The 25,551-nt window shown below is 36.6% G+C and overlaps 1 protein-coding gene across 4 annotated transcripts in view; it reads left to right on the forward strand.

The window, feature by feature from the left end:
• The window catches only part of LOC123266732, a 751,444-nt gene that overhangs the window by 300,430 nt on the left and 425,463 nt on the right, over positions 1-25,551 (forward strand). For all 4 annotated transcript variants that reach the window (XM_044731127.1, XM_044731129.1, XM_044731128.1 and 1 more), the window contains exon 4: positions 15,024-15,373. In XM_044731127.1, the coding sequence (XP_044587062.1) occupies positions 15,024-15,373 (350 nt within the window). The remainder of the gene's footprint in view (positions 1-15,023; positions 15,374-25,551) is intronic.

The following is a 25,551-nucleotide window of genomic DNA, read 5'->3' on the forward strand; positions in this document are numbered from 1 at the left end:
AAATCACCAGCTACGATAACTTCGCCGTCGAACTTGGTGATCACATCCTCTATATTTGCCAGTTTCTGTCGGAACACACTAATCCCTTCGTTAGGTGAGAGATAGACGCTGATGAAGTAGGTTATGGGGGTTTGAATCCAGACAAAACCTGCTCCACTTCCGCTGTTGATGGTGGTAACGTTCTTTGTATTTGCAATCCAGATTGCCGCCGTGTCAGTTTTGTCTGCGAACCATGCTCTATCTTGGAGGTTTAGATATTGCTCACAGATGAAGCAAACGTCGATCCTCTCTTCAAAGACTCGCTGGCGAAGTAAATTTTGCGCCAACGCACATCTATTCAGGTTTCCTTGAAGTATGCGTGTCATTTCTGCCCTTTTGTAGCTTCGGCAAGTGCGGTGCGGAATACCTTACAAGCCCCGGAGCCTGGAATATGACATAAGCTATCTGGAGCTTCTTGTTCCTCTGTACAGAGGAAGCACTTTGGCTGTTCAACGCAGTCTGCAGCTTTGTGGTTTCCTCCTCCGCATTCAAAGCAGCACTTGCTTCTGTCAGGCCCCTTGCAGGAGTTCGTCGCGTGCCCGTATCCGAGACATCTGATGCAGCGTGTTACTTTTACAACTGGTCGAATGCGGCAGTTGACTCATCCGATCATTATACGAGCCTTGTCAAGGATTTTGAACGCGCTAGCCTCGTCTATCTCGCAGAAGGCTGCCCGGTTGCCTCGTCGAGTAGGCTTTGTCAAATTTACCCGTTTGATCTCCAGGCTGTCGGTGAAGTCACGTTTGAGTGCTTCGCGGACGTCGTTCTCAGTAGTGATGGCATCCAAGTCCAGGATCTCGATCGTTGCTTTTGGTGTAAGCGTTCTGACTGTACCGATGTTAGCAGTTGCTGTTTTTATCGCAGCCGTGAAAGCGGTAGTGTCTTCAGTCTTGCGACCTATTTCTAGAAGAACGCCCCCTCGCTTCGTTTGTTTGATAGACTTTATGTCTACTCCAGTCTCTGTCGGATTAACCTTGGCTTTGATTTCCTTGAGGAGATCGGCGTATGTTCGCCCTTCAGCTGGTTGGACAAGCACAGCTTTAGTTTTTATCTTCTTCCTCCTCGGTTTCTTGGAGCCAACATTGCTTGGCTGGTTTTGGGCTGTAGCAGATTGAGCCACTGGCTCCTGTTCTTCCTTTTTCTTGTTTTTCCGAGTCACTTTGGTCCAGGTATCACCCAGGGCTGTCTTCTTATGTGCTGGCTTATCGATTTCCGAGGAAGGGCTGGGCGTGGATAGCGGCCTCTTCTTGTTTTTCTCTTCTCTATGCTGTGTTTTCTCAGGAGTGACCGAAAACGTCTGGGATTTTTTGTTCAGATCCGGAGATGTTTGCGTGGTTCTCACCGTCTTCGTTACTGGTTTGTTGGCCAACTTATATGCCGTGGCAATGGACGCTACTATTTTTCTGAGTTCATGGTGGAGATTTCGTTTATCCTTTATGAACTCAGCTAATTCTTCGATCTTGCTACCGAGCCGTTCCATTGGCGATTGTTGACCGGTGACAGTCGGTAGAGAGTTTATCCTTCCTCGGCATGTGTGAGTGTTGACGGAAGCAACAGGTCTTCCACCTATTGGAGGAAAGTTTGTTTGCTGTGCGTCTACTTCCATCAGAGCTGTTTCTTTACTCCCTGTAGCATTGCTAGCATTGCTAGACAGCAGAGCCATGGGGTCTACTCCACTGTTCAAACGGTCGCTTGATAACGACGAGTTCAGGCCCGTTTGTACGCCTTCCCTCGCCGGCACTGAGGTATCCCTCCTCTGCACCGTAGACGATGTTTGAAATTGTTCTGACATTTCCATACCATCTTTTGCTAGGTTTTGGTCCAGCCCAAGTATTCTCTTTCCTCGGTACCCGACGCATCTGACGTGCAGATATGCCGGGCATTCCCCTATCCGCCACCTGGGGAGGCGCCCGATGCGGGACCCAGCAAGCCCGACACGAGGTGTGTGTGTGTGTGTGTGTTTTTTTTTTTTTTTTTTTTTTTATTTTTATCTTAGGGGGGGGAATCCTTCTTACGGATTCCAGGCATAGTTGTTTGGCCTGGATATGTGGCAACTCGACGCAGTGTCATACTAAAACTCGACCCTAACGCCCCTACCCACTAAACCCTAAACCCCTTTTCTTCTTTCCTCTAATCCCTCATGGAAACCGCCGTCAGGCATTACTTCGTGAGGGGAGGATCCAGCTACCGCTATTCCTTCTGGTGGCTAAGGTGTTATTTTTCCTTCCTTCTAGTTTCTGTCATTTGCTCTTTTTCTTTCAATGGAACGCAGCTCTGTAAGCACTTCTGTGGCAAAAGTGCTTGTAGCGTTCCAAGCAGTTTGATTCGACAACATTGCATCTACTATTGTCTCTAGTTGGATTCTCCAGTTCAGGATCCTCTCTAACTCCTCACGCTGAGGATCGAAACGTGGACACACAAAGAAAACGTGCCTTGCGTCCTCAATAACCCCTGGACAAGACGGGCACTCCGGAGAATCGTCGTGCTTAAAGCGGTGCAGATACTCTCGAAAGCACCCATGTCCTGACAACATCTGCGTTAGGTAATAGTTGACTTCACCATGGTTTCGGCTCAGCCAAACGTCGATCTTTGGTATGAGGCGGTGTGTCCATCTTCCTTTTGCTGCGGCGTCCCACTCAAGTTGCCATCGCGAGATGCTGTGCTGCCGTTCTTCTGTTCTTAGTTCTTCAGCGCTCAGTGTAGTTGACCTCTTTCGATGGTAAAGGGCCCGTCTTTCTTTAGCTAAGACTCTAAGCGGCAGAGTTCCAGAAATGACGCACACTGCTTCCTCTGATATTGTTCGGAAGGCGCTGGCTACTCTTAGCGCGCTCAGTCGGTAAACCGGACATGCTTTCCTCCATGATTCTTGGGTCTCAAGTGCGTCGGACCAAATGGATATCCCATACGTGAGGACCGATGTAACTACTGATGATAGCAATAACCTCCTTGTCTGCTTCGGGCCACCGATGTTGGGCATCAATCGTACTAGGTTAGCCACTACTGCTGATGCTTTGGCGGTCACGTGTTCAACTTGTTGTTTGAAGTTAAGTCGGGGAATCGAGCATCACTCCCAGATATCGAATGAATGGTTGGGATGTGATTTCTTGGTCTCCGACGTTTAAATTGATCGTTTCCACCACTTTTCTGCTAGTGATAAGTACAGCCTCGGTCTTCTGTTTAGCCAGTTGTAGGTTTACTGTGTCCATCCACTGGTTAATTCGCTCAAAGGTGATCGTGAACATATGATTTATCTCATCAATATGCTTGGCGACGATTACTACGGCTACGTCGTCCGCGTACGCTACCAGTTTGACATTTCTTGGTAGTTTCAGTCTCAGCAATCCGTTGTACATGATATTCCAGAGAAGTGGACCGAGAACAGAACCCTGCGGGACGCCTCCAGTAACATCATACTCCTTTGGACCATTCTTCGTGTCATATCTAAGGACTCTATTCGTGAAGTAGCTAGCGACTATCCTTCGTAGATATCCTGGTACGTTCATCTCTTGAAGAGCTTGCATGATGCGATCCCAGTTGGCGGAGTTGAAGGCATTTTTGATGTCTAGGGTTGCCACCAGACAATATTTCTTCGTTCCACCCTTCCATCTGGTACCGGCGATTGCGTCTTTGGCTATACCGACAACCAGGTTGATTGCGTCCAGGGTTGATCGTCCTTTTCGAAATCCGTACTGATTGTCTGCTAATAGTGGATCGACAACTGCTTCTATCCTTTGGTGGATTATACGTTCGAGTATCTTACCGGCTGTATCCAACATGCAGAGTGGACGATAAGATGACGGTTCTTCCGGTGGCTTTTTTCCTTTAGGAAGTAGTACCAGCCGTTGTTGTTTCCACTTCCGATGTGTGTGTGTGTGTGTGTGTGTGTGTGTGTGTGTGTGTGTGTGTGTGTGTGTAAACCTCTTATAACTTTTGAACGGCTCGGCCGATTGGATCAAAATAGCTGGCGATCCAAAGATTATCATTGCTATTAACATTAAATTCCGTGAAAATTTGAATCGATTCAGTTCGCTAGATTTTGAGAAATCTCAAAAATAAAATTTTCAAAAAATCGTTTTCTTAGAATAACTTTTAAACGGCTTTGCCGATCAATTCCAAAAACTAATTAGCTCTTAAGCTTAAAAAACCACATTGATTGCCACCAGTCCCATCAAACCAGTTGATTCGTTCAAGAGTTATCGAAAACGAAAAATGAAAAAAAAAAATTGTTTTTTTCACATAACTTCGAGATTTCTTTTTTGATAATTTTTGACGAAATTGAATAATTATAAAAGCCTAGAAAATCACGTCGATCGCCACCAAGAACTTGAACATTGGTTGATTGGTTCGTGAGTAATCGTTGTCGAAAAAATTCGGAAAAAGTGAATTTTTTAAATTTCTCTAAGATTTTCGGTTCGATCAGTTTGTGTTTAAAAGTATATTATAGATTCTGAAAAAGTGCGTGGAATACTGCCAACCGCGTTAAAATTGATTCATTCATTTAGAAATTATTGCAGTTTGAAAATTCAAAAAATATTATCTTATTAAAACTCTATCAGCCTTTTGAGCTCGAAGAGCTCAAAATAACACACAAATTGTATTTTTGAGCTCGAAGAGCTCAGAAACGTCATAGGTGCAATTTTAAGCGTTTAGGTATGGAATTGGCGGGAAGTTGCAGGGATGGCCTTTAGGGTCAACCGTTTTCCAGATTTTTTTTTTTACAATTGGGAAAATTTTGCCTGTGATTTTTAACTCCTTGCAACAAATTTTGCAACTGTTCTTTATTTTTGGTCAGACATTTGTTATACTCGTCTATTAGTGCACCTCCCCTTTCTGCTACATCATTGACAACGCTGATACGCTTAAAAAATGTCAGATTCTCTTGATAGCTCTCATCCTGTGCCCAAGATTCAACATTTTTGTACATGAAATTAGTAGGTAAATCAATAGCAGATAGAGGAGTTGCATTAATAGAAGATTATAACAAATGTCTGACCGAAAATGAGGAACAGCTGCAATATTTATTGCAAGTAGTTAAAAATCACAGGCCGAGCTATAATCTGGCAAGGTTCTTGCATGAAATATTGTCTTCAGTGATTGAAACGTTTCAATATAATGTAAAAAATTCATTTGACTTCGTGGCGTTCAGTAAAACCCTTAGCTTACCAGAAGGTTATGTACTGATATCATTAGATGTGGTGTCATTGTTCACAAATGTACGTCGAGACTTGATACTTAAAGTAATTGAGGAAACATGGGATAACATCAAACATTTGGTAAGAGTTCCTAGGAAGGTATTGGAGGACCTCATAATATTTTGTTATGACTCAAGTTACTTTGTGTATCAAGGGGAGTTCTATTTACAGATGGAATTAAGCAGCATGGGAAACCCTGCGAGTCCAATAATAGCTAACATCTTTATGAATTACGTGATTGGTCAGATTCTAATGCTTTTGCCGTTCGATGTTCACTTCTTGAGGTTATATGTAGATGATAATATTGTAGCCATACCAGAGGGTGAAGTAAATAACATCTTGGAATTATTTAATAGTTTTGACAATAATATACAATTTACCATGGAAGTGGAAAAAGATAATAGTTTAACTTTTTTGGATGTGTTAGTTAAAAGATCCGATGGGAAATTATTAACTGATTGGTTTATTAAACCAATTAGTTCAGGTCGACTGTTAAACTGGAATTCGAATCATCCTCGGTCTCAAAAAATAGGTATGATCAAAGGCTTACTGGATAGAATGTCGAGACTAAGTAGTAGTGACTTCTATGAAGTTAATTTCAAGAAGATTCGGAATATGTTGTTGAAGAATAATTATGATTTGTCATTGGTGGATAGCGTTATTAATAGATTTAAAGAAAACTTGAAAAATAAAACATCTAGTTTGGGTAATATGAATAATAGCATTAAATATTGTCGGTTTCCTTATGTAGCAGAACTATCACAGAGAATAGATAGGTGTTTTATAGGAACGAATGTGAGATTAGCATTTTATAACATCTTAAGAGCGAATTCCATCTATTCGAAGTTAAAATATCCAGTAAGTAAACAACAACAAGCTGGAATAGTGTATAGAATACCTTGCTCATGTGGGTCGTGTTATGTTGGACAAACCAAACAATATTTAAATAATAGAGTAAAACAACATATATACGATTGTAAAAATATTAACGTAGTAAAAGAGAACAAAACGGCACTAGCAGCGCATTATTTTGATCAACATCATAATTTCGCGTTTGAAAATGTAGAAATTTTAGACAAAGAAATTAATTGGTGGAAGCGTAATGTAAGTGAAATGATCTTTATCAAAATAAATGATACTGTGAATAAAAGAACTGACACTAATAATTTAAGTATTTTATATAATGATATATTAAGAGATTACAAATCTAAAAGAAGGAAATAATTTTAATTGTAATTGTGATTTGTATAATTTTTACTTTGTAAGGAAAATTGATATTTATTTTGTATTTATATTTAATTTGAATTCAATACTTAGAAGGTGTTAACTACCTTCCTTCTATCTTCTGCTATTTGCTCTTCTTCTTTCGGTGGAACGCAAGTCTTTAAGGACTTCTGTTGCAAACGTGTTGGTAGCGTTCCAGGCAGCTTCTGACGACAACATTGCTTCCACTAGTGAATCTGGTTGCATTCTCTGGTTCAGGATCCTCTCCAGTTCTTCACGCTGTGGATCGAAACGAGGACATACAAAGAAGACGTGCTCCGCGTCTTCAGCAGCTCCTGGGCAGGACGGGCACTCCGAAGAGTCATCGTGCTTAAAGCGGTGTAGATACTCTCGAAAACACCCATGTCCCGACAACATCTGCGTAAGATAGTAATTGACCTCACCGTGATTCCGGTTAAGCCAAATGTCGATCCGAGGTATGAGACGGTGCGTCCACCTACCCTTCTCTGCAGCATCCCATTGTAGTTGCCATCGGCCTATGCTCTTCTGCCGTTCTTCAATTCTAAGTTCTTCCGGGCTCAGTGCAGTTGACCTTTTTCGTTGGTAAAGGGCCCGTCTTTTCTCTACTAGAACTCTAAGAGGTAGGGTTCCAGCAATGACGCACACTGCTTCTTCTGATATAGTGCGGAAGGCACTAGCTACTCGTAGGGCACTCAGTCGGTATATTGGTCCAGCTTTTCTCCATGATTCTTGGGTTTCCAGTGCATCAGCCCAAATGGATATTCCGTAAGTGAGCACTGATGTGACTACTGATGACAATAGTAGCCTCCTGCTCTGCATTGGGCCTCCGATGTTAGGCATCAGCCGTGCGAGACTAGCCCTCACTACTGACGCTTTGGCACTGACATGTTCTACCTGCTGTTTGAAGTTGAGTCGTGCATCCAGCATCACTCCCAGATAACGGATAAATGGTTGTGATGTGATTTCTTGTTCTCCGACTCTCAACTTGATGGTTTCTACCGTTTTTCTGCTGGTGATGAGCACTGCCTCGGTTTTATGCTTGGCTAGTTGCAAGTTCATCATGTCCATCCACAAATTGACTCGTCTGAATGTAATATCAAATGCCATTTCTATCTCTTCGAGGTGCTTTACGACAATCACGACAGCTACGTCATCCGCATATGCTACAAGTTTGACTCCCGTAGGCAATGCTATTCTCAGGTGTATGTGTGTGTGTGTGTGTGTGTGTGTGTGTGTGTGTGTGTGTGTGTGTGTGTGTGTGTGTGTGTGTGTGTGTGTGTGTGTGTGTGTGTGTGTGTGTGTGTGTGTGTGTGTGTGTGAGAGAGAGTATGTGAACCACTTATAACTTTTGAACGGCTAATCCGATTTTATCGCTTCTGGTGCTATTTGAAAGGGCTTCGCCAAACTTAGATTTTGAATATAATTTGGACCGATTCAAATCAGTAGATTTTGAGAAATCTTAAAAAAACTAAGAAAACAAATTTTTTCAAATGTGGTTTTTTTGGATAACTTTTAAACGGCTGAACCGATCGATTCCAAGAACTAATCAGCTCTAGACAATAAAAAACCACGTTGATCGCCACCAAGCTGGTCGACATCGGTTAATTCGTTCGAGAGATATCGTGAACGAAAGAAAACCAAAAAAAGTGTTTTTTCGCAATTACTCCGAAATTTTTGGTTCGATCAATCAAAACCTGAAAATTCTTTATGAGGCTGATAAAACTGCGTCTAATGCCGCCACCCGCCTAAAAATCGGTTGATCCATTTAAAAGTTATTGCGGTTTGAAAATTCCAAAAGTAGTGTTCTATGAAGCTCGAAGAGCTCAAATGCATAAAAATACTATCTCTTTAAGCTCAGCAAGCTAAAAATATCACATAAATTATATTTTGAGCCCAAAAATCTCAAAAACGTCATAAGTACAATTTTAAACGCCCAGGTATGGAATTAGCGGGAAGTTGCAGGGATGGCCTTCAGGGTGAACCGTTTTACTAATATTTTTTTAATTAGGTATAAAAATATCGATTTTTCTCAGGATCATCGATATTTTGTAAAATTTTCATTGTTTTATCAAAAAACACTCGATAAGATTTACGAAAACTAAGATATTTTATGTTTTTGAGTCAATATTTTGTGATAGAGTATAAGAAATTGTAAGAGTTATCCTCAACTACTTGAGATTTGACTTTAACCTTGAATAACTTTTAAACGAGTCAACTTAGCAAAAATTGATTTCAAAGCTGTTTTGTAGATCGTTGAATTTCCTACAAGAATATGTATTTATTTTCACGAGACATTTATTCGTTCGAGTGCATTAAAAATCCAAACAAAAAAAAATTCTTATATGTTATTTAAATGCAAAATCGAAAATCGCAATGACTCACCTCTTAATATTAATATTAAGGGCTGAAACTTCACCAGAATTTTTTTTTCGTCATCTTTGACGATATTTGCGTAGGAGCTAAAAAAATAAAAATTAAAAGTTTTTTCTGGCCCTCCCTAATACATATATACATACATACACACATACATACATCCATACACACATACATACATACAGACTCTCTTAAAAATCGTCAGGGAAGCTTTCTAGAATCTTAAAACGTCAAGATGTGATGAAAATTCGATTTTCGAAAAACGGGGTGAAACCAAAGACTTCCAAATTTTCGAAAATTTTCAATTTTTTAACAGGAATCCCCACTGTGAAAGTGAATGTGTGTGTATGTGTGTGTTTTTAGGTAGATTTCTTTAGAAATCTAACTATTGCATTAGTCCTCAAGGTGAAATTTTTACCTGATTTTGCTATTATATGTTATAATTAGTCGAGTAGGTTCCAAAAATACCATTTGTTAAAAAATGTATGTGTGTAATATAACCAGCCATGTCATCAGGATATCTCACAAAGTTTTCAACCGATCTTGATGAAACTTGGTACACATATTCTTTGGGTAATGACCAAGATCAAGTTCGAAGATGAACAAAATTGGTCAATTAGTTTAGAAATGGCGGCCATTTAAAATTTTCAAAATTTTGTAAATTTCAAGTTTTGTAACTTTAACCGTGAATAACTTTTGACTGACAAAAATGAGCTCATTTCTGGAAACTTCATGGTGAAGCTGATTATATTTTCTTCAATTTGATCTGTAACACTTATACTTTAGGAAGATTTTTATTAATTTTATAGGCCATTTGAAAATTTTAAAGTAAAGAAAACTTTTTTTCAAATTTAATTTTTTTAGAATGACTTTTGTACAGCTTTACCGATTGATACCAAAAACTAATCAGCTCTTAACATCAAAAAACTACTTCGATTACCGCCGGACCGGTCAAAATCGCTTGATTCGTTTGTGAGATATCATTGACGAAAAAAAATCGAAAAAAGCCTTTTTTTCAAACAAATTCCGAAAGTTTTCATCTGATCTATTCACGGTTTGAAATTCATCATAGAATTCAAAAAACTGCATCGACTGCTGTCAACTACGTGATAATCGGTTAACTCGTTTAAAAGTTATAGTGGATTGAAAATTTAAAAATTACATAAACATTTGTTATTGAACAAATTAAATGACATAAATAAAGAAAATCTCATATCACATGAAATCTACCTTCCATTTCGGGTGAGGCCGAATGGCATTTTTTTTGTTTTTTTTTATAGAGAAGCGAAAAAAATCTTCCAAAGACACCGCTATCAATGAAAGATGATGGTCGGTAGTGTGGAATTTTTACCCACTAAAAAAAACTCCTCTCTCTTCCCCCGTGGGTGGTACATAGATGACTGGAACGGAACCGCGTTAGCATTACTCCAATCCAGTCCATGTTGCGTCTCACGACGCCTACTTCTTGTTACTACTGGTTTCTTATCCCTTCCTGCGATTTTTTCTTTTGAAAGGCGCTGCGCGTAGGCTGCGACAGCTGACCAGTTTTCTTTCTTTTTGATCATGCAGGTTACCAAGCTCTCAGGGGAGAGCGTGGTGCCTATTGTTTTTTCGGTGCTGCTTCTGTCGTCCTTCCACCGATCACACTCGAAAAACGTGTGCTTGGCGTTGTCAATTTTGTCTGGGCAGTATTTTCACGTTGGTGTGTTGTGCAAACCCATTTTGAAAAGATAGGCATTGAACTGCCCATCTCCCGTCAATAGCTGGGTCAGGAAGAAGTCCCCGTGTTTCCGAGAAAGCCAGACGTTGATGTTTGGGATCAGGCACGCCGTCCATCTGCCCGTCTCTCCCGATGTCCATCGGTCCTGCCACTCTTACTGCACTTCCGCCTTTATCCTCGTTCTTGCGTTCTCCATGTTTTTGTCACTGTTTTTAGCGTCATAGAGTTTTGCTCTCTCAAACGCGAGTAGGTTGATGGGCGTAGCTCCCGCTATGACCAATACAGCCGCTTCGAAAACTGTGCGGTAGGCGCAGGCAACCCTGAGAGCGCCTCGCCGCTGTACTGCTGCTATCTGTCGCCGGTAAGTCTTCAGCTTTAATATGTCTACCCATATCTCCGCTCCATAAAGCAGTACTGAGTGGACTGCTTCTAGAAGAACTCTTCTCTTTTTTGTTCTTGGTCCCATAGTATTGGTCATAATTCGTGCTAGGCTAGACACCGTCTTGCTGGCTTTCTTGCATGTACTGTCGAGGTGTTCACGGAAAGATAGTTTCTCGTCTATCATTACCCCTCGATAGCGCAGGGCCCTTGTTGACGTCAGTGTTGTTCCTCCCATATCCACAGCGAATCGTTTAGAGAACCATTTTCGACGTGTCAAAACGACCATCTCTGTTTTCTGTTTGGTGAGTTTCAGGGGATGCTTATCAAGCCAAGTCTCGACTCTGTCGATGGTTTCCCGAACTAGCAGTTCGGCTTTTTCCACGCTGTCCATCACTGTAGTGGCGGCAACGTCGTCTGCAAAGCCTGTGCTCTACGTGATCTGGCAGCGGGATTTCAAGAAGCTCGTCGTAGTCTGCGTTCCATAGATCAGGCCCCATTATTGAGCCTTGCGGCACTTCAGCCATTATAGCGTATTCTTGTGGGCCTTCAGTAGTTTTCACTATTAGCTTTCTATCGTCAAGGTAGTTGTCAACTAGTGCCAGATTCTCTAGCTCCGCGTCAAACTTGTGCTTCACAGCGTCTAAAATGTCTCCCCAGTTTGCGCTGTTAAATGCGTTTTTGACATTTAGCGTGAGAAGAAGGCATACTTTACGAGCTTTGAAGCTACCAGACCATGCTTGTGTTGCTGTCGTTATGACTTTTTCAATCGCTTCGACTATCGAACGACCTTTCCGGAAGCCATGTTGATTGGTGGCAAAACCTCCAGCATGGTCTATGTCGTTGCGAAGTCTCCTTTGTATGAGCTTCTCGAGCAGTTTTCCAGCAATGACTAGCATACAGAGTGGTTTAAACGATGAAGGTGTTATGAATGTGTGTGTGTGTGTGTGTGTGTGTGTGTGTGTGTGTGTGTGTGTGTGTGTGTGTGTGTGTGTGTGTGTGTGTGTGTGTGTGTGTGTGTGGATGTATGTAAACCTTTCATAACTTTTGAACGGCTTGACCAATTTGATCGCGGTTGGTGCCATTCGAAAGGGCTTGACTGAATTTAGATTTTGAATATGCTTTGGAACGATTCGGATTAGTAGATTTTGAGAAATCGCAAAAAAACTACAAAAAAAAATTTTTTAAATGTGGTTTTTTTGGAATAACTTTTAAACGGTTTTACCGATCAATTTTAAAAACTATTTAGCTCTTAACATAAAAAAACCACGTCGATTGCTGCCAGTCCGGTCAAAATGGGTTGATTCGTTTGTGAGTTATCGTTGTCGAAAAAAAAGTTTTTTCGGAATTACATCGAAACTTCTACTTCGATCAATAAAAGCTTAGAAATTCTATATGAGGCCTAAAAACTGCGTCGAACGCCACCAACCGCGTGGAAATCGGTTTATTCATTCAAAAATTATTGCGATTTGAAAATTCAAAAAATAGTGTTTTATCAAACTCCGATCAAAATTTTGAGCTCAAAGAGCTCGAAAGCATACAAAAGCTATTTTTTGAGCTCGGAGAGCTCGAAATGACACACAAATTGTATTTATGAGCTCGGAGAGCTCAAAAACGTCATAAGTGCAATTCCAAGCGTTTAGGTTTAGAATTGGCGGAAAGTTGGAGGGATGGCCTTCAGGGTCAACCGTTTTCCTAATTTTTAACTTCCTGCTAAGAAAATCTAAGATTTTCAAAGATCAGGAAGTTATTGGTTTTACCCCGTTTTGCAAAAATCGAGTTTTCATCAGATCTCGACGTTTGAAGGTCACAGGAAGCTTCCCTGACTATCCCCGCGAGGGTGTCACTATGTCTGTATGTACACTGTAAAAAGAGCGGTGTTAAAAATGGACTTATTTTAACACCGCACGGTGTTAAAATAAAATAACACCGGTGTAACGGTGTACTTTTCCGGTGTCAAGACACCGGTGTTAAATCGGTGTAAAAACGGAGTAATACCAATGTAAAAGCCGAGTAATCAATCTATTTAAAAAATCCAGATTATTAAATCTATAAAACATAATGGAACATAGTTTTTAAATTAAGAAAATATATTAAACTAGTATTCATTACACTGGCACACAAAAAAAAAAGTGGTTTGTACTTTTGACTGGACCTATCTATCTTTAGGTATTTTGACGCGCTGAATCCGAATCTGAAGTCAGTTTTGCCCGTACACCCTCAACATTTTTAGTAAAATACAAAAAAAAAACCCCAAAAAATTGCAAAAAACTGGTCACTGCGATGAATAAATTTTTGTGAACCCAGATAAATTATGATTTTTATGTATATTAATTCACTGAATCTGAATCTAAACGTTAAGTAGCCCCTTGAGCCGTCATTTTATCTTCAGGTTCTGAAGATAAAAATTCTGAGAATGAAGATCGTTTGAGAGTAAGAAAATTGCGATAACAACGAAGAACAGTTTAAAATTCAAGAAAATCATTCTCTTCATTCTACTTATACATTATTTTTTATATATATATATTTAAAAATTTTGTCAATTTTTCAATTCTAAGATCATATTTCATCCATAAAAATACACCCAAGCTTGATCCGGGTCTACAAAATTTATTTATCGCTGTGACCAGTTTTTCGCAATTTTTTGCCTTTTATTGGAGTTTTTTGCATTTTACTCAAAATTTTGAGGGTGTACGGGTAAAACTGACATCAGATTCGGATTCAGTGCATCAAAATACATAAAGATATGTGGGTCCGGTCAAAAGTACAGACCACCTTTTTTTTGTGGGCAGGTGTAATTTTTATGATTTTTAGTGAAATAAACAAAATTATGCCTATAAAAGTTAAGAAAAAAATGTGTGACTTAAAAAAATATAAAAAGTCTATGAGTATCATCTAGAACAAATTTTAATTTTGGTTTGTAGTTATTTCAATTGTTACATATGTAATACAAATTTTATTAAAAAATTATACAATTTTACACCTAGCATTACAATAATTAATAGTTTTGTGAATTAATTAATATACCGATCAATAGTAGTAATTTAGTGAATAAAAACATTCATAAAGTAAAATATCTTCAACATCGAAAAATATTTTAATACCGGAAAATTTTTAACACCGCTTTAACACCGGAAAAAAATATTTACACCGGCAGTGGTGTTATTTTAACACCACTTTCGGTGTTAGAATTAAACACCGCAAATTTTAACACCTACACCGCTTTAGACCTACCCCGGTTTTTTTACAGTGTATGTATGTGTGTGTGTACGTGTGTGTGTGTGTAAGTATGTAAACCTTCTATAACTTTTGAACGGTTTAACGGTTTAACGGTTTAATGGTTTTATCGTGGTTAGCGCCATTCGGAAGGGCTTTTCCAAACTTAGATTTTGAATACAATTTGGACCGATTCGGATCGATGGATTTCGAAAAATCTAAAAAAAACTGTAAAAAATTTTTTTTTTAAGTGGTTTTTTTGGAATAACTTTTAAACGGCTTTATCGATCAACTCCAAAAACTAATCAGCTCTAGACAATAAAAAACCACGTTGATCGCCACCAAGCTGGTCGACATCGGTTGATTCGTTCGAGAGATATCGTGCAGGAAAGAAAACCTAAAAAAGTGTTTTTTCGGATTTACTCCGAAATTTCTAGTTTGATCAACTCAAACTTAAACATTCTTTATGAGGCTTAAAAAACTGCGTCGAATTTCGCCAACTGCAAGAAAACCAGTTCATTCATTCAAAAGTTATTGCGGTTTGAAAACTAAAAAAATAGTGTTTTATCAGACTTTTGAGCTCGAAGAGTTCAAAAGCATACAAAAGTTATCTCTTTGAGCTCGGAGAGCTCAAAACAACGTACGAATTGTATTTTTGAGCTCGAAGAGCTCAGAAACGTCATAAATGCCATCTTGAGCGCCCAGGTATGGAATTAGTGGGAAGTTTCAGGGATGGCCTTCAGGGTCAACCGTTTTCCTATTTTTTTTTTCTCTGATTATCTCTAATATTATCTGCCGATAAATTAAATAAAAATAAATTTAAAAAATAAAATTGAAATTAACAAAACATATTTTGATAGTACACCTGTGCGAGGCTCTGTGGACGCAGGACAGCCAAATTCGAATCAGTTGAATTCCATGCTTGCTTTGATAGCGGCAAAAGAAAATGCCTCGACTATTGAAGAAGAAACATCAAACCACATAAATCCAGCGAGTAATACGACGGTGAAAAGTCCGGAGCCACTACAGCAGTCTGTTGAACGAGATAAATCCTCTAACGGTGGTGGCAGTGCAGGAAAGATGCAGAAGACATCAAAACCAAGTATAAATGTCACAACAAATCCACTTGATATTTCACTCTGTGCAGCACAACCCCCTTGTGAAGTTACGCAACCGTCCACTGGTTCCAAGGGTCGATGTAAACCACCAGGTATCGTAAATTCAATGAGTTTTTTTTTAATTGTTGTGATAAATTCAATAATTTACACTTCTATTAGTCCCGGAACATCATTTAAAAAAACTCGTTTATTTATTAATTAATCCAGTTATAAATAAACAACAAGGAGATAACTATCTTTGGTTACACGGAAAGAAAAGTAAAGTCAAAATCACAATAGTAACATCGTAATCTAAGACTAGTCTTTTAGGATCTTAACTTTTATAATTTTATACTTCAAAACTTACTATTTACTCATGAATTGTTACGATGTGAATATCGTAATTCTCACAAATGATCTAAGTAATAAATAACAAAAAAATGTTTACGTTGCTGCTGCCTACAGAATGTAATTTGAATTATAGAAAAGTACGATGTTACTCAGTAAATTATTTTCCCATAATATCAAGTGAATAAGGACGCATACTATGTTTAAGAACATGTAGGACAGAGAATATTCAAATTTTGGATAAAATACTGAGACGCTTTTTGACCTAGTAATTTTTGAATAAAAAATTATTAAACTTGGCAGGAGTATGTTAATAATAGTCATTCGTAAATTGATTCTTTTATTTTTAAATTTAATCATTGAAAAAAAATAGCAAAATTATAAATAAATAGGTAGAGTTCGCGCGTAAAACTGCCTTATCATCGGGCCCATCACGTATTCAAGTAAATAAACTTTACTATAAATAAATTACTAATAAACTTACAACCAATATAATCTTCGAAATTGATTTATTTTTTTGCTTAATCTTTACTTTAGTTTAGATTACTTATAAGACAGAATTATTAAAATGCAGCTAGGTTTGGATAGAAAACTAATTATCAAGAATAAATTTCATTTACTATAGTAAATAAAATATAGTTTAATTTTTTTGAACAGTGTTCGGAGTATTGACAGTCAGCCTGACAACCTCAAGTGCATTTTTATGTGTTTCAAATAAACAATCCGATATATTCAATTGGAATTTTTATCACTAGTCCAGACTGAATTACCGACAACAGACCATACTACATGCTCTTGAGTAAAAGATTGTTTAATTGATTGATTGATTAGTTATTTATTATGCCAAGGCTATAGGCCAAATGGCAATTTTGAAAATTTAATAAACATCAATTTGTAACAAACCGGCGACGTTAGCCAAGTGGTCAAAGGTGCACGGCCTATAGAGCACTCGAACTAACTCACTGGCCAGGCGTGGGTTCGAATCCCAAGCTGGTCTTTGGTTGTGATTTGATCTTAGCCTCGTAGGTTAAGATTATCACAACCCAAGAGACCCCAACTTACCACTCCAACAGTAAGTCGGCGATATGACCACAGGAATTAAAACCGACTCTGAATAAAAATAAATTAAAAAAAAAAATAAAAAAAAAACATTATTCACAAATTTGACTATAAATGTAGATACATAACACAATATAACTATAAGATTATTTTTAAAAACAAGATATAGCAGAGAATTTCAAATAAATTTTGATTCATTTTATAACTTTAATTTATAACAATTTCTTTTTTCATAAGCTCTAGTAAATACTTATATTATCATCATCGATTCTATTTTGACAGTGCAGTTGACTAGGAAGACAGACAAATTTTAATTTAAAACAGATTTAGTTTTCTAATAAAATAATAATACTGAACTATATCTAAGATCAAGTTGTCTCCCAACAAAAGTTCTTATTGTTTATCGAGATTTAAGAGGAAATCAAAGATATTATTTTAAATACTTGTAAGCTGCTACAGTTTACTATCTCCCCAGGTAGTTCATCCTAAAATCTTATAACATTCACCAAGAAAGACTTTTCGAAGTAGGAAGTTGCTAAATGAGACATTTTGAAGCGAAATTTTTTTTTTTTTTGCTAACCTATCTGAACGCCGTACATCAGTATCTTCTATAGATGAGTCACGCAAGTATCCTGGTTTGTCTACTTCTATCAGTTTTTAGAAGTAGCATTCCATGTAATATAACCTGCGGTATTTGGAGTGATGTGGAGTGATGTACTCATCTTTTTTAAGATCAAAGATGAATCTTATCGCGGAGTTCATTGTTCACTGTAATGTGATATCATTTCAGATGCAGAATCAATTGAGGAGCTGATTTTCAAAAGGGTATCTTTTCATATTTTAAAAGACCGGTTTTCTGAACTTTTAAATATTAATTACTTCGAGAATTATAAAGACTTATAAATGAAAATCGAATTGCAGCTTCATAACTGCTAGCACTTTATAGTTAAATTAAAAAAAGTTCAATACAAATATTTATAATTGAAGATAACTAGTTTTTTGTCTCGATTAATCAAAAATCAAAAGATACCATTTTGAAACTCAGCTCCTCAATTAGCACAACTGTACACTAATCAATGAGGCAGGATCTTTGCTGATAATAATTATTTCCTAATTTCAGTTGCATAAATATTTTTACTTACTTTAAGACTGTGAATAGTTAAATTTACTTTATTTAAGATCTGTGAGACGTGAATTTTCCAGGACAAATTTCGATTTATATGGACCCCCAAACACTTTGCTGAGTCAACGTAGGGTATGATGACACCATTTACTATAATAGGAGAAACTTCCATAGTTTAGATTTTTTTTTGTTGTAATTTGAGCCTAGAATCATAGCTTAAGTTTTTGACAAGTTTGAAACGGGGTGTTTTGTTTCCCTTGGTCGCCCCTTTTTACTCTTTAAGGGCGCCACTGGATTTTTGGACTCAGTATCCAGAAACTGGACCAGAACATGGAGTTATAGGTTAGGGTCATGAGAGATTGCTGAAAGGAACCAAAATTTAAACACAGAAATTCGTTTCACAAAATTGTGTATTTTCCAATCCTTTTTTTTTTACATTTGAAATAATGGCCAATATAACAATTAATAAAATTCCATAGAATAATTACACATTCACACCCCACTCTCATACGGTATATTTCGCGCTGTCCAGCTATACCTTCACGTGGCTGCAGTACCCGATGTCTACTGGACTTTCACACTACTCTATCTACTTCGCGCTGTCCCCTGGACCCTCACGCTACTCTAACTTAGTTCACGCAGTCTCACAGACTCTCACGTCACTGCGCTGGACCCTCACGTTACTGCACACGCTGTCCACACAGTGCACGCTGTCCCCCAAACTTCACGCTACTCTAAGAGAACTACCCCGAAGCCAGAGGAGTATACCATGAAACCGAGATAGTCTCTTTACTCACACACAACCACACTATATTCCAATAACAACAAATTATTTCCGACTAATAACACAATTTCCAATATTGTTTCCTAATTAATAATTTCTTATTTACTAATTATCAGTTTTTCTAATTACTAAATTATTGCCGTATTCTTAATATTACGACAATGATTATTTAAAACAAGAGTTCTTCGTATCTTGAATTAATCCTAATTCTTATGTCCGAGAATTCATTAAATAAATTTTAATCTTTATTTTAGTCTGAGTTAAATAAATTCCGATAATTGAGTAAACTTAAATTTTGCCTAAATTATTTTTATTTAATCCAAATCATTTTATTTAATTCTAAGCCATTTTATTTAATCCATTTATCAGCGGTAAATTTTACTAGATTTTATTTTCATGACAAAAGATTATTCTATTATATTTTATTTTGTCTCTTAAAACTTAAAATTTATTTTATTTTAACCGAACTAAGACTTTAGTCTCGACCTTGAGTGTCCTCTACTTAGCGTTCTCGCACGGGACAAGATGGTCGACTCTCTCTCTCGGTCTTGCGTCTTTGTCGCAAATTTTTGGTGTAATTTTTGTTCTGACGCATTTTTACAAGTTTTATTTTCTACTTTGATTAAATAATTTAAATTAACAATTATATTGATTCTAATGAAAATTCCAGACTCTAGCTTTCCTTAAATTATGACAAATACTAAATAATGCGCCAAATAATTTTAGTGTTGAATAAATTTTTCTCTTAAATAATTTTAATTTAGCGGTTCACTCAATTCTATTCTGCTGGCTTAAGCCAAATTATTATCTAACAATTCTCAATAAATAAATTTTACACATGACATAAGAATCTGGAATTAATAACCCGAATTAAATTCCTGGTATTACTAACCCGGACAGGTCTACGTGTAAAATAAGTAGTGTCAAAGACAAATTATTTTCCTTAAACAAATCAGTCAATAACCCGAAACAAGTCCTGGTATTATTAATTAATTGTTTTATAATTTTCTCTAATTTTAATACTTAAAAAACTACGATTGTGACCGAGCACGAAATGGCGGTGACCTTCAGCCGACATGTTGCCTGGCTGACGCCGCAGACTCGAGAGATAATTAACTCGTTATCTGTACCTGGAGTTTTTTTTTAAATTTGATTTGCACTCCCTCGGTGAGCTGAAACTCCTCGTCTTCGGGCACTGGTGTGAATTCTCCCTTGGTGAGGTAGTCTTGATTTGGCGGCAAAACTCTGGTCACCATCACTCGCTCTCTGGATATTTATAACGCCTGTAACCGCAAATCAGCATTAGAAATTATCACAAGTTAAAGTCAATCTAACCAAGCTGGCATTCGGCCTAGCAAGCATTAAATTAACAAAATGTTATCGCTTTGTTTCACATTGGACAAGCAGAACAATAATAATTACCTTAGCTGGATGTTTTAGAAAAATTTGCGTGTCGTCCAGTCGAGCCACTCAGTCACAATGAGTCTTACCAAATTTTGTTCTTCCTTTCTTGCTTCCTCAGCTCTCCCCACTACCACTACGCAGGCTTCTCCACCTTGGAGCCTTTCTTACTAGCTCTAAACGAGCTTTAGATCACAGCGCACTGTGACCTGTCGATAAATAACTGGGTACCGAAATAGGGGAATTTACTGAGTAGCGACCACTCCGTTACAAGTTTAACTTTAGGCCATATTCTTTTACCCAATCTGCAATCGCTTGAGCATCAACAGTGACTTGTCTGACAGCATCATGAAACTGGAAGATAAGAAAGTCCCGACAAATATACTTATCATCTGCAAATAGTCCATGCTTGCAGTAGATTATCCTTCTGACCTCTGCGTTCATGACTATCAAGAATAAGATTGGTTCAAGAATTGATTCGTAGGGAACTCCCGATGTTGTTTTTTAAAGCTTAATTGGAATTCTAAATTCGTCTAGTGTTGATTGAGATCTATTTAATGAGTATGAGTAGAACTATAATATTACCTCTATCGAAAAACCAAGTTCAAATAGAGCAATCAATTGACCATTGGATCGACATAATCAAAAGCCTTGCTCAGATTTTTATCTATTGTCTGTCTGATGTCATCAGTAAGCTTCAGCAATGACGTCTGTGTACTGTGATGCTTACGGATCCAGATTGGAATTAGTCAAAAAGCTGGTTCTCTTCCAGATAATTTTTCACTTGATTTGCAATTATTGTTTCTAATACCTTTGCCAGATGAGATAGATTATGGGCCAAGTATCAGATGGATATTTAACTGATCTTATTTTATTTAGAGGAAGTATATATGGGGTATTTCACGCCAAATCGGAAACCATTTAGCTTTTGCATCTCGGATTTTTTTGAAACTTTTTTATGTTTTAGCATTGGTTGAAAGATGCTTCCCGGATTTTTTTCAAATTTTTTCAACCAACCGTTTCCGGGATATTGATTTTTGAAAAATTTAGAGATTTTTGAAGTGAAACTTCTTTAGAATCGTTGTGATTTCAAACTCGATGAAACGAAAAAGCGAGTCCATAGAGACTCAAACACTTAAATGTATAGGATTCAGCCGGCGAGAGAATAAGATAGAATACATTACACGTTTTCGGTCTCCTCTTTGTGCGATGCTTCGTAGCGTCTCCACTATTGTCTACTAAGCATTGTCTATATGTATGCTCCTATGTAGTGGGATAGTCAGTAGGGGAAGGGGGGGGGGCAAAACGGGCCCCTTAAGAAAAAAATGTTGATATCTTTAGTGTTTTTCTCTGGTTTTACTTTTTTTTAGTCCCTTGCCAAGTATTTGACCTCAATTTGCTCTGTTCATTAAAAATAAAAAATTAAAAATGTGGGGTAAAACGGGCCCCCCAAAAAACTCAATATGTTGCTTACTTGTTTTATATTTTGAATTTTTTTATTATGTATTCAGTATAAAAAATTAGGATAACAGTAGACTCTAAAAGCCATCCCTGCAACTTCCAGCTAACTTCATACCTAAGCGCTCCACATTTCACGCCAAGAGCAATGATAAATCAGGTAAAAAACGTCGAAGTAATTTCAAAAATACGCGTTTTTTGAATTATTTCGACAACAGTATCTCTCAAACTAATCAACCAATTTCAATCGGGTTAGCGGCGATCAACGCGGGTTTCCAAGCTTAAAAACCGATCAGTTTAAAGAATCGATTGATGAAGCCAATAAAAATGTATCACAAGAAAAAACAATTTTTTAGAATTTTTTTGACAACGATATCTCACAAATGAATTAACCGATTTAAAAAAAACTAAAGGCATTCTATGCAGTCTTTCTAGAACAAAAAGATTATTTATTACTAACCAAACAATCGGACGTGAAATTTCAAAGATGTGTTAAAAAAATACTTTTTTTAATTTTTTAAAATTAAATCTCTCGAACCATTCAACCGATTTTGACGTTATTGGCGGCGATTTCAGTTATTTTTTTAAGCTCTAAAAATCATCTCGTTGAATCAAAAACGATCCAGGAATAAATGTCGGAGTTATGTAAGAAAAAAAAAACACTTTTCCCAAATATTTTGTTCACGATACCTCACAAACGAATCGACTGATTTTGATCGCGTTGACGGCGATCGACGCAGTTTTTTAAGCTTATGAGCTGATTAGTTTTTAAAAACGATTGATGTAGCAGATTAAAATTTATTAAAAAAAAAATTTTTTTGAAAATTTTATTTTCGAGATTATTCAAAATCTATTGGCCCGAATAACCTTAAATAGTATTAAATATCTAGGGGCAAAGAAACTCTTTCGATTGCTGTCAATCCCGTTTGAATCGGTCGAGCTGTTTAAAAGTTATGAGAGGTTTACGTTCACACACACACACACACACACACCATCGCAAAAATAGTCAGGGAAGTTTCTGTAAAATAAATAGTTTTTTAACAAAAAATATAGTAAATAATGCTGTTATTTAACTTGCGACCAAGTTCGTACTTTACCTATATAATTTTTTCTATAATTCAAAAATTCTAGAACGCGTTTAAGTGAAAATTATTCGTTGGTTTTTAAAGTCTAATCAGCCTATTATACCTCCCAAACACTTCAAGAGCTGAAAATGTTGGGGGCCCATTTTGCCCCCAAATATTTTTGAAATTGAAAATTTTAGAGGGCCCATTTTGTCCCCCCCCCACCTTCCCCTATATCTATATCTATATTATGTCTTGATCCAGGTCTGACCGTTTTACGTGTTTATATTATTAAGGATATTTATTGACATATTTAAATTTGTACATCAGTTCTTGCAATTGCATGATTGTAAGTGCTATCGTAATTAAATGTATTATAATACGTTTACTATTCCTCGTGAGTTTTGCTCAATTGTATCAAATATTGTTTGTTATTATGAATTTATATAACTTTTACATGTTTTTAGTTATTGTTTTATCTTCTTAGGTAAATTTTTTTTTTTTTTTTTATTAAAAAAACCTAAATAAATATGTTATGCCTTAAGTCTAAGTATTTACATTTGTACATCTTAAAACTATACTTCTTAGAAACTAAGACAAACGTCGCCGTTTGTATATAATATTTACTTTACAGTATTTTATATTGTTGTTTTGATTTTGTTTTATAATTGTATTATTAGATTGTTGGTTTATTATTATTTGGTTAAGTACTTTGTGCTTTAACCAGGGATTGTCTTTAGCAGTTTTGCCTACTTCGCTTAATATTTCTAGTTTATTAAGTTTTTCATTAAAAAATTTAGTTGACAATTCATGAACGATATCTTTGATTGTCGGAATCTTGAGCGCTTTATGCATTTCCTCAGTTGATGACCGGTATGATAGATTGAGTATCATTCTTAGGCATTTGTTTTGTAGCCTTTGGATTTTTGTATAATTAGTATTGCATGTGTTTGACCAGACAGGGCATGCATATAATAAAATTGGCCTGATACACATTAGATATATTATTAATTTGTTTCTTGTATTTACATAACTATTGCGACATATTAATGGATAAAGTGTAGATATAGCTGCGTTTGCTTTATGCAGAACACTTTTAATATTTTCTGTGTAAGTTAGTTTTCTATCTAGTATAAGACCCAATTATTTAGCTTTGTTAGTTAGTTTTAAATGATGTTGATTCATTATGACTGGTATACTGTCATCATCACGCTTGTGAGAGAATATTAGTATCTCAGTTTTCTCCTTATTAATTTTTATTTTCCATTTGTGATAGTACTGTTCAAGGATATTTATATGATTCTGTAACTCACGTAGGATAATATATTTCTTGTGTGATGATGTCATTATACCAGTATCATCCGCAAACAATGTAATTAAAATATTTGGTGTTCTTGGGATATCGTTAATGTAAAGCAGGAATAATAAGGGGCCTAATATTGAACCCTGCGGTACGCCAGCTGATATATGTCTTTCTGTACTAAATATATTTCCAACTGCTACTGAAAATTTTGTCACAGGGTTTTTATTCCCTGTGTGCGTCCCTCCCTGCGCCTAAATTTGGCAACAGATCCACACTCGGTGTGTCTCTGAATTTATTATTTTATATTTATTTATTAATTTATTCATTGAATTTATTACTATTAGTATTATTTATATTTGAAATTTCTAATATTATTGTTATTAATTTAAGAATTAATTTTATCTTTATTTCAGACATTTATAATGAATTATTTATAATTTATTATTATTATTATTATTTGTGTGCATTGCCGTAAATCATTGTCATATAGTACCTAATTTTACTATGAGTGATAAATCATAGCCTTTACTCGCACGGGTGAGGCCCTACAATATCGATCGCGAGCAAAGAGTTTATTGAATTAGGGAAAATGGCTAGAGAGGCCATTGTTGTCGAACACGAAGCCTCGAACGGTTTGCGGTGACAAAAATTGAGCAGACACGCGGTGGCCCGCTTGGTGTGAGGTATACACGCGGGACCTCCGCTATTGTAAGGAGTGTGGATTTGGTGCCTTGGGTTGAGTTTCCTTTTTGGTGAGTACTCACAAGTTGAGATCGATTAATATCCGCACACCGATGTCTCCTGGCTTAAATAATTTATTCTTTTATTGTTTAACTAAATTCACTATCGATTTATCGGGTCGATCCCGTAGCGAGTAAGGGTTATTTTAAGGGAATACTTATACCTATCCCGAAAGCCTTGTGTGGGTCCCTGAAATGGCCCACAATTACTAATTAAAGCATTACACTTACATTAATCATTATTACGTTTGTAAATAATATTGAAAATCTAATATCTAAAATTATCGTTTATATTGGTTTAATTGTTTGAAATCTATTATAAAGTTCCATAAAGGATTTAATTTGTTATTTGGAAAGTAGATTTAGTTTTAAGTAATACCGTTTATAAATAAATAATTTATTTTTATTAATATTTACCAATTAAACAATGATTTATTTTATGTAAGTTAATTCCCGGATTCTTTTCCTATGACTCATCTTCCTAGTTCAATTCGTTAATATAAAATATTATTTGATAATTAATTATTTATTATTTCTAATTGTAAATTCTATCTTGACCTTGACTTTAGTTACTTTGAGATTTACCTTTTCATTCGCATTAGTTCAAATTGTTAATTGATTGTCCGGCGCGGCCCCTGGAATTGTTATTATTTTTGGTAATTTTTCACAAAAATTACCTGGCGTCCAAATGTGTACTAACCCAGCCTGAGGGGTTTCCGGGTTAATTTATTATATATTTAAAAGAGCGAGCGTAAAATACCCTACCCAGCCGATATCTCCGCCTTCGGTCGAATTTAGTTAAATTTTGGGGAAAAGTATTGTTACAATTTTCGATTATTAATGTAACTTACAATGAATTTAATTAGGTACGTAGGAATTTTACACAATGATAGTTTGTGAATCAGGGCTTTATGCCATACAGTATCAAAGGCTTTCTCGATATCAAGTGACACTAATCCCGTACTTCTTTTCTTATTAAAGTTTGTACTGATATAATCTGTGACTCTAGCA

The sequence above is a fragment of the Cotesia glomerata genome, linkage group LG6 (genome assembly GCF_020080835.1).
Source record: "Cotesia glomerata isolate CgM1 linkage group LG6, MPM_Cglom_v2.3, whole genome shotgun sequence".
Lineage (NCBI taxonomy): Eukaryota > Metazoa > Arthropoda > Insecta > Hymenoptera > Braconidae > Cotesia > Cotesia glomerata.